This window comes from Emydura macquarii, unplaced genomic scaffold (genome assembly GCF_026122565.2).
Source record: "Emydura macquarii macquarii isolate MOO-44397 ecotype Brisbane River unplaced genomic scaffold, CSIRO-AGI_Emac_v2 contig_67, whole genome shotgun sequence".
Lineage (NCBI taxonomy): Eukaryota > Metazoa > Chordata > Testudines > Chelidae > Emydura > Emydura macquarii.
Genome location: NW_027130204.1, coordinates 3,546,579 through 3,560,891, shown reverse-complemented (window position 1 = coordinate 3,560,891; position 14,313 = coordinate 3,546,579). Strand labels below are relative to the sequence as shown.

The 14,313-nt window shown below is 45.4% G+C and overlaps 1 protein-coding gene across 50 annotated transcripts in view; it reads right to left on the bottom strand.

The window, feature by feature from the left end:
- Positions 1–348: 348 nt before the first annotated feature.
- Positions 349–14,313, bottom strand: part of SORBS1 (sorbin and SH3 domain containing 1) — a 225,097-nt gene continuing 211,132 nt past the window's right edge. For 34 of the 50 annotated variants that reach the window (XM_067538183.1, XM_067538355.1, XM_067538176.1 and 31 more), the window contains 4 exons: positions 13,663–13,722; positions 12,855–13,045; positions 4,494–4,606; positions 349–2,413 (listed from right to left, as the gene is read on the bottom strand). In XM_067538183.1, coding sequence (XP_067394284.1) covers positions 2,346–2,413; positions 4,494–4,606; positions 12,855–13,045; positions 13,663–13,722 — 432 coding nt within the window. In that variant the 3' untranslated portion in view covers positions 349–2,345. The remainder of the gene's footprint in view (positions 2,414–4,493; positions 4,607–12,854; positions 13,046–13,662; positions 13,723–14,313) is intronic. The other 16 variants (XM_067538206.1, XM_067538245.1, XM_067538383.1 and 13 more) reach the window with 3 other exon arrangements.

The following is a 14,313-nucleotide window of genomic DNA, read 5'->3' as shown; positions in this document are numbered from 1 at the left end:
GCCCAAGATTCAACCCGAGCCACCATTTCAGAATGCAGTCTACCCTGCTAGCCCACGCTGGTTGAACTGGGCTGGGAGGCTTGCTGCCGTGGGTGTTGTAGACATATCCTCAGAGCGTGGGGCTTTGTATGAGCACAACGGTCTACACCTGTGCAGAGGCCCTAATTTGGCCTAGCACTTAGGCCCAGATATTTAAAGGCATTTCAGCATTGTGGTGCTGAGCATTGCAACGCCTGATTTAAGAGTCTAAATCCCATTTTCAAAAGGCCAAAATCCCACTGACCGTCAGTGGCCATACACCACCATCGAATAAACGTTATTAAATAACTGGTACCAGGAACAAAGTAGTAATTCAGTACTGCCATTTATTAATTGTCAAATCATCATCCACTGCAAAAAGAAACCAAAATCAACACAAAAATAAATTGCTGTTTGTGTATGTATGTGTTTGTGTATAACTAAAAATGGCAACAACAACAAAAATAAACCTTTAAATGAGTTGGTTATATACAGTCAATATCATCATGTTACTTTTTTGGCTAGATGAATTTGGTGTAATCCAATCCTAGCAATAGGTCTAAATATTGCTGCAGATAACAAGAATGCAAATCAAAAGCAGAAAATCAAAACCCATAAATAAGATAAGGATAAATGTTATCCCCCATCCCTGCACAAAAATACAATGGTGCTTTGTGTTGTATTTGTAACTGGTTTAGAATGGATATTTTGTGCTGTAACTATTCATGTGAACTTACATAGAATTCCTTCACTTAAATAAAAATGAAAAAAATCTTTCATAACTGCCTTGTTTTCCTCCTTTCATTCAATTTGTTTAAATTATTTTTTTCTATACAAGGTAAGTACATTGTCTGTACAAAGTTAAATATACATATTTACAGTCATACTTCTGAAGCACTTTGATTCTTCTCTTCTGCTGATCTCAGCGAAAGATAAGTGTTTTTAAACCCAGGAGCATGGCTAATTTATCAAAACGTATTGCAAGTCATGCTAACAGTTAGTTGATACAGTTAGTTACTGTTAATCAATTTGTATAAAAGCATCCGCATAAAAATAGGCATTTTCTATTATTAAATACGGCTTATGCCAAAATAGCAATCTAAACTTTTGCTATTTGTACTGGAAATGTAGGAAGCAATCTGATGCAACTGGTTTTATCTATGCATTTTTCTTTTTTAAATAGAATTTCTATAAAAAAAAGCATTCATTTCGGACTTACAGGCAAGTATGTGGGCAAGCCGTGTTTTTTCAAAGACGTATAAATCTATTCAGCTGGTAATAGATGTATAAATGCGGCTTTACAAATTGGTTTGCCTTGCTAATTTCATAAGGAGGCAGCCAAAATGCATGTATTTAATCAAGAACCACCACCACCAAAAAAAAGGCACGGTCAGTAATATTTTGCTAGCATCTATCCAATTCTCTAAGCTAGAATCCCAGGAAAAAATAAAGTCTTCATTGCAAAGAGTACACTTCAAAATGCGTGCAGTTGTTCAGCGCAACATTTAGGGGGGAAATGGCCATGGGATTTGCAAACAGGATCTGCACCCCCTACATTTTCCATTGTTTTTGTTCCATTTTTGTAAAAGCTGGGTTGATTTCTCATGGAAAATGTGAACCTGTTCGTTTCTATGCACACAATATGCCCACCCATACACACACACACACACACACACACACAAAGAAAACCCTGCAGAGATGGATATTATGAAGCAGAATATTACCAAAGTTAGGTTTTTTTTGGCTGATTCCTCTAAATTTGCCTGCCATTTCAAAGTCCCCCATTTGATAAAGGACTCCCCAGTCTCACCACATACACCTGCTCTCTGCCTGCCACATACGTTAAGGTGCACATCACAAAGAAAGTTGAGAGTGTAAGTGAGAATCCGAGTGAAGTTACCTTTCAGATGGGTGTAATCTCAGAGAAGGCTCCTCCACCCAGTTATAGAAAGGGAGCAGCCGCAGGGCGGCACGTTGCCCCAGTGCACTACAGTTATCTCCTTGCTTTTTCTCACACACAAGCAAAACCCATCACACACTCCATTCTGCTGCTTCCCCCAGCTCTGTTTTAGAGGTAAGTACTCAACAAAAGCCATGAAAACTAAGCTTTGTCGTGAGAACTCTTGGGGAGGAGGGACCAACAACACAAAGGCAGCATTGTAAACTAGAAACTTTGTCTCTTTCCTTCAGCAAACAACAGCAAGCCCAGAGTCATCCAGGCCCAGGACTGCACATTCAACCCAGTACTGTGCCATCTACACACATCCCCAATACACTTCTCATCGCTTGTTTACTACATTCAGAAACTGTCTCATTTCAGAGGTCTTTTATAGGTACAGCAATTTCACGTAGTTGCCCGGGAAAGTGCCAAATTGTCTTGTTCTCCGAGATGTACCTGTGGGAAAGGAAACAAGAAGGGCAGTGAATAAGATGGAGACCCTGGGGAAGGTCACTGGGTTTGGCAAGGGAAAAAGCTGCCCGCTTTGTTTATATGCCAGGCTGGGAACAAATCACTGCTCTTGGCAACCCAGGCAGGCCCTGGTCAAAAATTCTGTTATTACTGAACAGAATTAACTGAAATACTTTTGTTACTAACCACCCTAATGTGTTTTTAAAAATGTAATACGGCAATTGTTCGTGCTGGTGAAAGCGGCTGGATTGCCAGGCCTGTAGGCTAGGGGCCAGACTGTGATCTTTGCTACATCTGTTTAAATCAACTGCAATCAATGGAGTGATCAGATAGGTGCGATGGAGAGTACAATCTGGGCCTGTGTCCTCAGAACATAATCGGGCCAGGCTTCCCACAGATGGGGCCTGACGTCCAAAGAGCTGAGCTCCCAGCAGCTCCCAAGTGCATTGCTTGCAGCCAGTGTAGTTAGCTCTTTGGAAAATCTGACCTGGGCTGCAGGCGCACAAGTTTCATAGTGTACCACAGCCCTGCTCTGGAGGGAAGCCCTGCTGGGAGACAGAGGAGATCTCAGGGTATGTCTACGCTTGGCGCTGAGGGTGTGATTCCCAGCTCGAGGAGACATAACCATGACTAGCTCTTGTTGAGCTAGCGTGCTAAAAACAGCGTGCAGCTGTGGCAGCGCAAGCAGCTGCCCTGAGTGTGTGTCCATCAAGGGCGCTAGGAAAGTACTCGGGCGGCTCTCCCGGCCCACCCCACTCGGCTGCGGCTGCACTCTATTTCTATCAATGAGAACTTATGCAGGCACGTCTCCTCACACTGGGAATCACGCTCCAGATTGAAGCATGCACACCCTTAGTCTCTGTGACCCATTTGGCTCTTGGTGTCTCTGCTGAGGCTGCTACCAGAAGTGCCAGCTGCTGTCACTTTTTGAAATGGGCAATGGTTTGTTGTATACCTTTTTTCTGCTTAAATGAGTGTCATAATCACCGGCCTACTCCCCTGCTCATCTGCCAAACTCCTCCCTTCCCTTCATATCCTTCTTTAAAATCCACTTCTCCCAGCAATTCCTCCTCATTAATGCATCCTTCCTCCCCAGCTCTTTCCCTGTGACTTGGCTGGTTCAAAGCAAGCTCCCTGGGGCAGGGAAGTGTGTATAAAGTGCAGTGCAACCCTGCAGCGCTATATCGCTGCTTCAAAATCATTAGAAAAGTTCCAGAGGGGTAGCTGTGTTAGTCTGTATACAGCAAAAACAACGAGACTCCTGTAGCACCTTAAAGACTAACAAATTTCTGTGGGCATAAGCTTTCATGGGCTGCAACCCAGATGCATGAAGCTTATGCCCGTGGAAATTTGTTAGTCTAAGGTGCTAGAGGACTCTCGTTGTTTTTGCTACAATCATTAGAGATGGCTGCTTTTCTTCTTTCACCCTTTTGTGAAACTTAAAATGTTCTGTTTGGTTTTTTAAAATAGAAATTTAGAATTTTGCAAATTTGATTTTCTGGATCGTTGGGCTTTTATTTTATTTATTATTAATTTTATTTTGATCACTCCTCCCCCTATTTTATTTAATTAATTAATTTACTGTTTGGTTTAATTTGGCCACTGAATGCAATAGAAAAAAACATGTCTGGGATTTCCCCCTCCATATTTCCTTTTTTCACTGTCCCCTCCCCCCGTTTTCCTTTCATCACTTTCTGTAACATGTCAAAGTGTCCGCAACTTTGGAAAAGTTCCAGATTGGCCAAAGAAAAACTCAAATTCTGCCACCTTTCCAAAACTGAGAAAGTTTTGAAAAGTTACAGAGTAGAAAAACAGAAAACGAAAAAGTTGGTGGGAAAATCCTGCCACCTGGCTAGCATTGCTGTATTGTTCTCAGCAGAGATAGGATAGGAAGAGAGAGAAAAAGAAAAGTGTTAAAAAAACGATTTCATGAAAAATTTTGGGAAAACTCTCAAAATATTGTTCCATTTTGAAGCAATTTCCAATATTTGAAATTTTGCACAATTTGGTCTCCATTTTTTGACTACCTCGACTCATAATCTGAATAAACCGAAGATGCACTCACCCACAAACCAGCCATCGTCGCATTTCTCCATGACATCGACAATGTCTCCGTCTCTTAGCTCCAGCTCGTCCTCGTTCTGGGGAATATAGCTGTAGAGGGCTTGGTAGCTAAGTCTAAAAGCCGAGAGAGGGGGAGAGATGTTGTTGTTGCAGGTTGTTCAGTGAACGCTGCTGACATCACTCATCTGATACACACTGCATTTAAAAAAGCTAACATGGGCCCGTTGTACGTCCCATTATGAATCCAAAACCAATTGTAAACAACCTGTGCCGCTAAAACAGGGCTGGTATTATCTTGCGAACACAGTCCACAGCAAGTAGCAATGGTACAGCTGCACTGCAAGGAGCATCCCAGAGAAGGAACTGAGATTAGGAAGCCACAACTTCCACCTTGTTGTGCCCTTGCATCCTTGCTCCTGCATTGTGCAGGAGGTCAGATTAGATTATCATATTGATCCCTTCTGACTTTAGAGTCTATGAGTCCTGCTGGTGCAGCCAGCCTCCACCCATCCCATGCCTCCTCGAAAGGCTGGGTGCCTCCACTTGTGGGCAGAATGGGAGTTCCTGTTCCCCTGCCCAGACATCTAGGCATGTTCTAGCACACACTGAGTGCGCTACCACCTGGCTGAAATACCTTTAAGAAAGGTTCACTTTGTACACTGATTGAAGGAGAGGAGTATGGACAGGAGAAATCATTAATGGTCTGGAGGATGGGGTAGGTTGCACCCTCAGCAAGTTCGTGGATGACACTAAGCTAGGGGGAGTGGTAGATACGCTGGAGGGCAGGGATAGGATACAGAGGGACCTAGATAAACTGGAGAACTGGGCCAAAAAAAAAAATCTAATGAGGTTCAACAAGGACAAGTGCACTTAGGGCGGAAGAATCCCAGACACTGCTATGGACTGGGGACTGACTGGCTAAGCAGCAGTTCTGCAGAAAAGGACCTGGGGGTTACAGTGGACAAGATGCTGCATATGAGTCAATAATGTGCCCTTGTTGCCAAGAAAGCTAATGGCATATTGGGCTATGTTAGTAGGAGCATTGCCAGCAGACAGAGGGAAGTGATTATTCCCCTCTATTCGACATTGGTGAGGCCACATCTGGAGTATTGTGTCCAGTTTTGGGTCCCCCACTACAGGAAGGATGTGGACAAATTGGAGAGGGCGACGAAAATGATTAGGGGGCTGAAGCACAAGACTTATGAAGAGAGGCTGAGGGAACTAGGCTTGTTTAGTGTGCAAAAGAGAAGAATGAGGGGGGATTTGATAGCATCTTTTAACTACCTGAAAGGGGGTTCCTGGGAGGATGGAGCTAGGCTGTTCTCAGTGGTAGGAGACGACAGAACATGAAGCAATGGTCTCAAGTTGCAGTGGGGGAGGTCTAGGTTGGATATTAGGAAAACCCTTTTCACTAGGAGGGTGGCGAAGCACTGGAATGGGTTACCTAGGGAGGTGGTGGAATCTCCATTTTTAGAGGTTTTTAAGGTGCGGCTGGACAAAGCCCTGGCTGGGATGATTGAGTTGAGGTTGGTCCTGCTTTGAGCAGGAGAAGGGACTAGATGACCGCCCTTCCAACCCTCATCTTCTATGATTCTATGGAATCAGAGACCAAATTTTCCCTTGAGATACACACATGCAACTCCATCGCAGCCAGGATGGAGCCTGAACGTTTGGAGATGAGGCTGACCCATGGTTCCCACTCTGAGCAGCCCCCTAGAGTTTTGGGTGAAGTTCAGCTCCAGTTCCAGTCTTGTGGCTTGGTCCCATCTCTCCTTGTGGTGAAAAGTGCCAAACGCCCAGCCCTGGTGACTCTAGTCGTCAGGTTCCAGAGAACAGAGTGATAGGAAGCACAAATTCCTTTAATGCTGCCCTATCAATGGACTTCTCCCCAAGTATCTATCAAGGGATCAGAGTAATTTAGGATGAGAGATTCAAAGCCACCTGGGGGATTTGGACACACAGTTCCCATTGACATTAATGGAAGTTGTCTCTCTAAGCACACTGGGCAGCTTTAGCAATTTCAGCATTAGTTGTTAAGCCCGATTGGTCCTTGGTCTCTCTGTGGACACTGCCAATAAAGGGCCTGCTGATGTCCCCCAAATCCCCCAGGTAGGGACTGTCGCATTGCTTAAGTAAATGCCTGGTTACGCAGGGGGTGTTGGAGAGAGGGCTTTGGATTCTTCGACCATAGCATATCGTTCCAGGAAGAAGAATTGCTAGGAAGAGCTGGGATCCACCTAACAAACAGGGACTTCAGAAAAGCGGACTTTGACTCCCTCAGGGAGGCTAATATGAGGGGGAAAGGAATCCAAGAGAACTGGCTGTATTTTAAAAAACCTTATTGAGGGCACAGGAACAAACCATCCCGATGTGCAGAAAGAATAGCAAATATGGTAGGCGTCCAGCTTGGCTTAACAAAGAAGTCTTTGGAGAACTTAAACACAAAAAGAAGCTTACAAAAAGTGGAAGCTTGGTCAGACGACTAGGGAGGATTATAAAAACACTGCTCGAACATGCAGGAATGAAATCAGGAAGGCCAAAGCACAATTAGAGTTGCAGCTAGAAAGGGACGTGAAGGGGAACAAGAAAGGTTTCTACAGGTATGTTACCAATAAGAGGAAGATTAGGGAAAGTGTGGGCCCCTTACAGAATGGGGGAGGCAACCTAGTGACAGAGGATGTGGAGAAAGCTGAGGTACTCAATGCCTTTTTTGCCTCCGTCTTCACAGACAAGGTAAGCTCCCAGACTACTGTACTGGGTGGCACAGAATGGGAAGGAGGTGAACATCCTGCAGTGCTGAAGGAACAGGTCCAAGACTATTTAGAAGGATTGGACATACACAAGTCCATGGGGCCAGATGCAATGCACCCAAGGGTGCTGAGGGAGTTGGCTGATGTGATTTCAGAGCCATTGGCTATTATCTTTGAAAGCTCGTGGCAACTGGGGGAGGTCCCTGATGACTGGAAAAAAACAAATATAGTGCCCATCTTTAAGAAAGGGAGGAAAGAGGATCCGGGGAACTACAGACCGGTCAGCCTTACCTCAATCCCTGGAAAAATCATGGAGCAGGTCCTCAAAAAATCCATTTTAAGGCACTTGGAAGAGAGGAAGGTGATCAGGAACAGTCAACATGGATTCACCAAGGGAAAGTCATGCCTGACCAACCTGATTGCTTTCTATGAAGAGGTGACTGGCTCTGTGGATGTGGGGAAAGCGGTGGACATGATATACCTTGACTTTAGCAAAGCTTTTGATACGGTCCCTCACAGTATTCTTATCAGCAAGTTAAAGAAGTATGGGGTGGATGAATGGACTATAAAATGGATCGAGAACTGGCTAAAGCATACGGCTCAACGAGTAGTGATCAATGGCTCCATGTCTAGCTGGCAACCGGTCACAAGTGGAGTGTCCCAGGGGTCGGTCCTGGGGCCGGTTTTGTTCAACATTTTCATTAATGATCTGGAAGATGGGGTAGATTGCACCCTCAGCAAGTTTGCAGATGACACAGAGCTAGGGGGAGTGGAAGATACCCTGGAAGATAGGGATAGGATACAGAAGGACCTAAACAAACTGGAGGATTGGGCCAAAAGAAATCTGATGAGGTTCAACAAGGACAAGTGCAGAGTCCTGCACTTAGGATGGAAGAATGCCATGCACAACTACAGACTGGTGACCGACGAGCTAGGCAGCAGTTCTGCAGAAAAGGACCTGGGGGTAACAGTGGATAAAAAGCTGGATATGAGCCAGCAGTGTGCCCTGGTTGCCAAGAAGGCTAATTGGATATTGGGCTGCATTAGTAGGAGCATTGCCAGCAGATCACGGGAAGTGATTATTCCCCTCTATTCGGCATTGGTGAGGCTGCATTTGGAGTATTGTGTCCAGTTTTGGGCCCCCCACTACAAAAAGGATGTGGAGAAGTTGGAGAGAGTCCAGCGGAGGGCAACAAAAATGATTAGCGGGTTGGAGCACAAGATTTATGAGGAGAGGCTGAGGGAACTAGGCTTGTTTAGTCTGCAGAACAGAAGAATGAGGAGGGATTTGATAGCAGCCTTTAACTATCTGAAAGGGGGTTCCAGGGAGGATGGAGCTAGGCTGTTCTCAGTAGTGGCAGACGACAGAACAAGGAGCAACGTTCTCAAGTTGCAGCGGGGGAGGTCTAGGTTGGACATTAGGAAAAAGTTTTTCACTAGGAGGGTAGTGAAGCACTGGAATGGATTACCTAGGGAGGTGGTGGAGTCTCCATCCTTAGAGGTTTTTAAGCTGCGGCTTGACAAAACCCTCACTAGGATTATTTAGCTGAGGTTAGTCCTGCTTTGAACAGGGGGTTGGACTAGATGACCTCCTGAGGTCCCTTCGAACTCTATGATTCTATGATTAAGAGCATCTTCGTAGGCAGGCTGACTAATCTAGTGAGGAGGGCTTTAAACTAGGTTCACTGGGGGACGAGGACCTAAGCCCGGAGGTAAGTGGGGAAATGGGACACGAGGAGGAAGTGCAAGGATGAGGGTAAAATAGGGGAGGCCTCCTGATTCGTACTGAGAAAGTAGGGCAATGGGCTAGTTATCTTAGATGCCTGTACACGAATGCAAGTAGCCTGGGAAACAAGCAGGAGGAATTGAAAGTCCTGGCACAGTCAAGGAACTATGATATGATTGGAATAATGGAGACTTGGTGGGGTAACTCACACAACTGGAGCACTGTCATGGATGAGTATAAACTGTTCAGGAAGGACAGGCAAGGGAAAAAAGTGGAGGAGTTGCACTGTATGTAAGAGAGCACTATGATTGCTCTGAGCTCCAGTATAAAACTGGAGAAAAGCCTGTTCAGAGTCTCTGGGTTAAGTTTAGAGGCGAGAGTAACAAGGCTGATGTCATGTTGGGCATTTGTTATAGACCACCAGACCAAGAGAATGAGGTTTTCTTCAGTCAACTAGGGAAAGTTTCCAGTTCACAGAACATGGGGGACTTCAATCACCCTGACATCTTCTGGGGGAGCAATACAGTAGTGCATAGACAATCCAGGAGGTTTTTGGAGAGTGTTGAGGACAACTTCTTGGTGCAAGTGCTGGAGGAACCTACAAGGGGCCGTGCTCCTCTTGACCAACTGCTCACAAACAGGGAAGATTTGGTAGGGGAAGTAGACGTGGGTGGTAACCTGGGCAGCAGTGACCATGAGATGGTCGAGTTCAGAATCCTGACAAAAGGAAGAAAGCAGAACAGCAGAATACAGACCCTGGGCTTCAGAAAAACAGACTCTGACTCCCTCAGGAAGCTGATGGGCAGGATCCCTGGGAGGCTAATATGAGGGGGAAAGGAGTCCAAGAGAGCTGGCTGTATTTTAAAGAAACCTTATTGAGGGCGCAGGGACAAACCATCCCGATGTGCGGAAAGAATAGCAAATATGGTAGGTGACCAGCTTGGATTAACAAAGAAGTCTTTGGTGAACTTAAACACAAAAAAGAAGCTTACAAGAAGTGGAAGCTTGGTCAAACGACTAGCATGCAGGAGTGAAATCAGAAAGGCCAAAGCACAATTGGAGTTGTAGCTAGCAAGGGATGTGAAGGATAACAAGATGGGTTTCTACAGGTATTTTATCAACAAGAAGGTGGTCAGGGAAAGAATGGGGGAGGCAACCTAGTGACAGATGATATGGAAAAACCTGAAGCACTCAATGCTTTTTTTGCCTCTGTCTTCACAGACAAAGTAAGCTCCCAGACTACTGTACTGGGTGGCACAGAATGGGAAGGAGGTGAACATCCTGCAGTGCTGAAGGAACAGGTCCAAGACTATTTAGAAGGATTGGACATACACAAGTCCATGGGGCCAGATGCAATGCACCCAAGGGTGCTGAGGGAGTTGGCTGATGTGATTTCAGAGCCATTGGCTATTATCTTTGAAAGCTCGTGGCAACTGGGGGAGGTCCCTGATGACTGGAAAAAAGCAAATATAGTGCCCATCTTTAAGAAAGGGAGGAAAGAGGATCCGGGGAACTACAGACCGGTCAGCCTTACCTCAATCCCCAGAAAAATCATGGAGCAGGTCCTCAGGGAATCCATTTTGAGGCACTCGGAGGCGAGGAAGGTGATCAGGAACAGTCAGCATGGATTCAAGAGCAAGTCATGTCTGACCAACCTGATTGCCTTCTATGAAGAGGTGACCGGCTCTGTGGATATGGTGAAAGTGGTGGACGTGATATACCTTGACTTTAGCAAAGCTTTTGATATAGTCTTCCACAGTATTCTTATCAGCAAGATAAAAGAAGTATGGATTGAATGAATGGACTATAAGATGGATAGAAAGCTGGGTAGATCATTGGGCTCAGTGGGTAGTGATCAACGGCTCGATATCTAGCTGACAGCCGGTAACAAGCAGCGTGCCCCAAGGGTTGGTGCTGGGGCCAATTTTGTTCAACATCTTCATTAATGATCTGGAAGATGGGGTGGATTGCACCCTCAGCAAGTTTGCAGATTACACTAAGATGGGGGGAGTGGCAGATACCTTGGAAGGTAGGGATAGGATACAGAAGGACCTAAATAAACTGGAGGATTGGGCCAAAAGAAATCTGATGAGGTTCAACAAGGACAAGTGCAGAGTCCTGCACTTAGGATGGAAGAATCCCATGCACGGCTACAGACTGGGGACCGACCTTTTCTGCAGAAAAGGACCTGGGGGTTATAGTGGATAAGAAGCTGGATATGAGTCAACAGTGTGCCCTTATTGCCAAGAAGACAAATGGCATATTGGGCTGCATTAGTAGGAGCATTGCCAGCAGATCAAGAGAAGCGATTATTCCCCTCTATTCAGAACTGGTGAGGCCATACCTGGAGTATTGTGTCCAGTTTTGGGCCCGCCACTACAGAAAGGATGTGGACAAATTGAAGAGAGCCCAGCGGAGGGCAACAAAATGATTAGGGACTGAAGCACATGACTTATGAAGAGAGGCTGAGGGAACTAGGCTAGAAGAGAAGAATGAGGGGGGATTTGATAACAGCCTTTAACTACCTGAAGGGAGGGATTCAGGGAGGATGGAGCTAGACTGTTCTCAATGGTAGTAGATGACAGAAGTAGGAGCAATGGCCTCAAGTTGCAGTGGGGGAGGTCTAGGTTGGATATTAGGAAAAAGTTTTTCACTAGGAGGGTGGTGAAGCACTGGAATGGATTACCTAGGGAGGTGGTGGAATCTCCATCTTTAGAGGTTTTTAAGGCCCAGCCTCATAAAGTCCTGGCTGGGATGATTTAGCTGAGGTTGGTCCTGCTTTGAGCAGGGGGACAGACTAGGTGACTTGCTGAGGTCCCTTCCAACCCTTATCTTCTATGATTCTATGTCAGACAGGCTATATTGTGCTATGAACAACCAGCCACTTAAGAGGTGCTGTGAACCCACCAAATCATTTCAGACCAGCGAGATGACAGGCACCAACCTGGGCTGCGTTTGAACTTTAGAGCTCAAGGAGATCCCTTGCCCCTCTGCGCAAGTAACCTCACCAGAACATATGTTCTATGCATTCAGCACCGAACTGTCCACTCCGGTTAACCATGTCCCACTGAGCATTTGCTTTGTGTCATACTTCTCTTGCCCTTGCCCATCTTTGTCTGTGCACTGTCTATCTCAGGGGATGATCTTGCAATCCCTCCCTGCTGGGCTGAGTGCTATACCCTTTTGGAAGTATATGCAGGAGTGGGACTCTGAATTGTGAGATCTCTGGAGCAGCAACTGGGAACCTGATTCAGATCCTATGTATATGTGAGATATTGAACGTTTACTGTGTGCTAATTTCCACTCTGCTTTGAAGGACTGTATTACTCTACAAGCTTCCTCAAGCACTTCTTTCTGTCCCCAGGCATTGACGTGATGGGCCCAGTTCTCCACAGCTTTGCTCCTTGGGTGGTTTTTACCCCTGTGCAAAGCATTGCTCAATCAGGATGATCATGCTTCCACTTCTTCACATGTGAAAATAACTCTACAAGGCAGTGAAGAATTAGGTTCTCTGACCATAAACACAGTTTCCTCCTCCATCCATTTATATGAAACAAGAATTCAAGCTGCAGAAAGAGACGATGTAGTAATGTCAACCCCACGCATTCAAAAGTCTTGAATCAGGGCCCCCCCCCCATCATGTACCAGCAGCACATTGTGCCAGGTACTGTACAAACACAGGGGTCCCATTTTCAGGCTTTTTGCTTCAGTGATGTAAGCTAGAAACTTCCTTAATTAATTTTTTAATGAAAGCTGACACTCTTGCATAATCACATGCCTCCAGGGACTGGAGCTTTAAGGACAACACCACATTTTGTGAGACTTAGCAGCACATGATAGCTGCTGAACCAGGTCCCTAGTAGAGATGGCAACCAAAGCGACTTACATGTCTCCTGGTGTTTGACTCCTGTGAGGGCTGGCTCCTTGCTGATGTGCTTGAGGTTGCTGAGAAATGATTAGAGATGGTTTATTGTCATTAGAGGCCACCTTGTGGCGAGAGTCAAGAGGGTGCGAAATAGTACTGCAGTAATGAACAGACTTTTCTGCAATGTTTATGATTTCATTGCAAACTGCTTCCTGCGAGGTAGGCAGCATTGACATCCACGAAACACCCACAGGACAGTCAACAAGGAATGGGGGAAAAGGGAAAAATAGACAGGAAGAGATGGGACATTCCAGATGCAGCACATAGGTCCAGGCAAACAAGAAAGTTGTAGATCCAGGTAAATATCCAGGTAGCGGAGTGCAGAAGGAATCCAGGTGTAAGCATGGGAAAACAGGCAATACAGAAGAATTTGGTATTTAGTTTGAAGATTTGTTTTAAAACACACACACACACACACACACACACACACACACACACACACACAATAGCATAAGAGGTTGCAATTAGTTAGCAGCGGCACCATTACAGTGGCTACAGTTGGAATACAAGAACGCACACTCCAGTCATGCACTACTCGTTTAACTCTAATCCAGTACAGAAAGTGCAATTATACCAACTCCATGTTGGTATATCATGTTGGTTCTGGTAGTTTTTCTAGGTGCTAAATTCTATTTCTCTGTTACAAATACAATGATATCTAGATTTGTTGTGACTAAGAAAGTAGCTGGTAACTTTAAATTCTATGAAGATGTTACTGTCTGCCATAAGAGAGGCTACAACTGTGCATCTGATTGAAACAGCGCCTTACCACATAGCTCTTTTCAGACTCTGTGAGATCTGGTCCTGCTCTCAGTGAATGGTGAGAAGGCTGTGTGATCACCAAGCAAATTATAAGGGAGACATTTTAGCAGAAGTTACATCGGTCAGAATTAAAATTAAAAATGATGCACAGAAAACAAAAACAAAACACAAAACCACCCACCACCATTTGAGTCAGATCAGGGGATTTTTAAAACAGGGACATTGGAGAATACATTAATGCAACTGCATTGCAGCAGCACGTGTGCTGTGGAGGGTAACACAATGACAAAGAAATTAAAGGGTTAGCACAGGCATCTAGAGGGTGAGATGAAAAGACGAGACATGGATGGTAAACTCTGTTGCATTGCTTTCCTGTAGGGGAAAAAAACACGGACAGAAGCACAGGCGTCAGACCTGAAGGCCAAAGACCCTGCTGAAAAGACATATTGCCATTCTCTCTAAAAAAGCCCTTGGTGACATCTGGGATCAAGAAAAACCAAAGCTCAGCTGCTTCCCAAAGAAGAGTGGGCCAGATGCTCAGCTGGCGTAAATCCATGCAGCTCAGCTGAAGTCACTCCACTTGCTATGCTGAGTGACACTAGCAAGGATCTGAATTCTAGGAAGGCAGCAGTGCTTCCGAACAGAGGTGACCTGATCC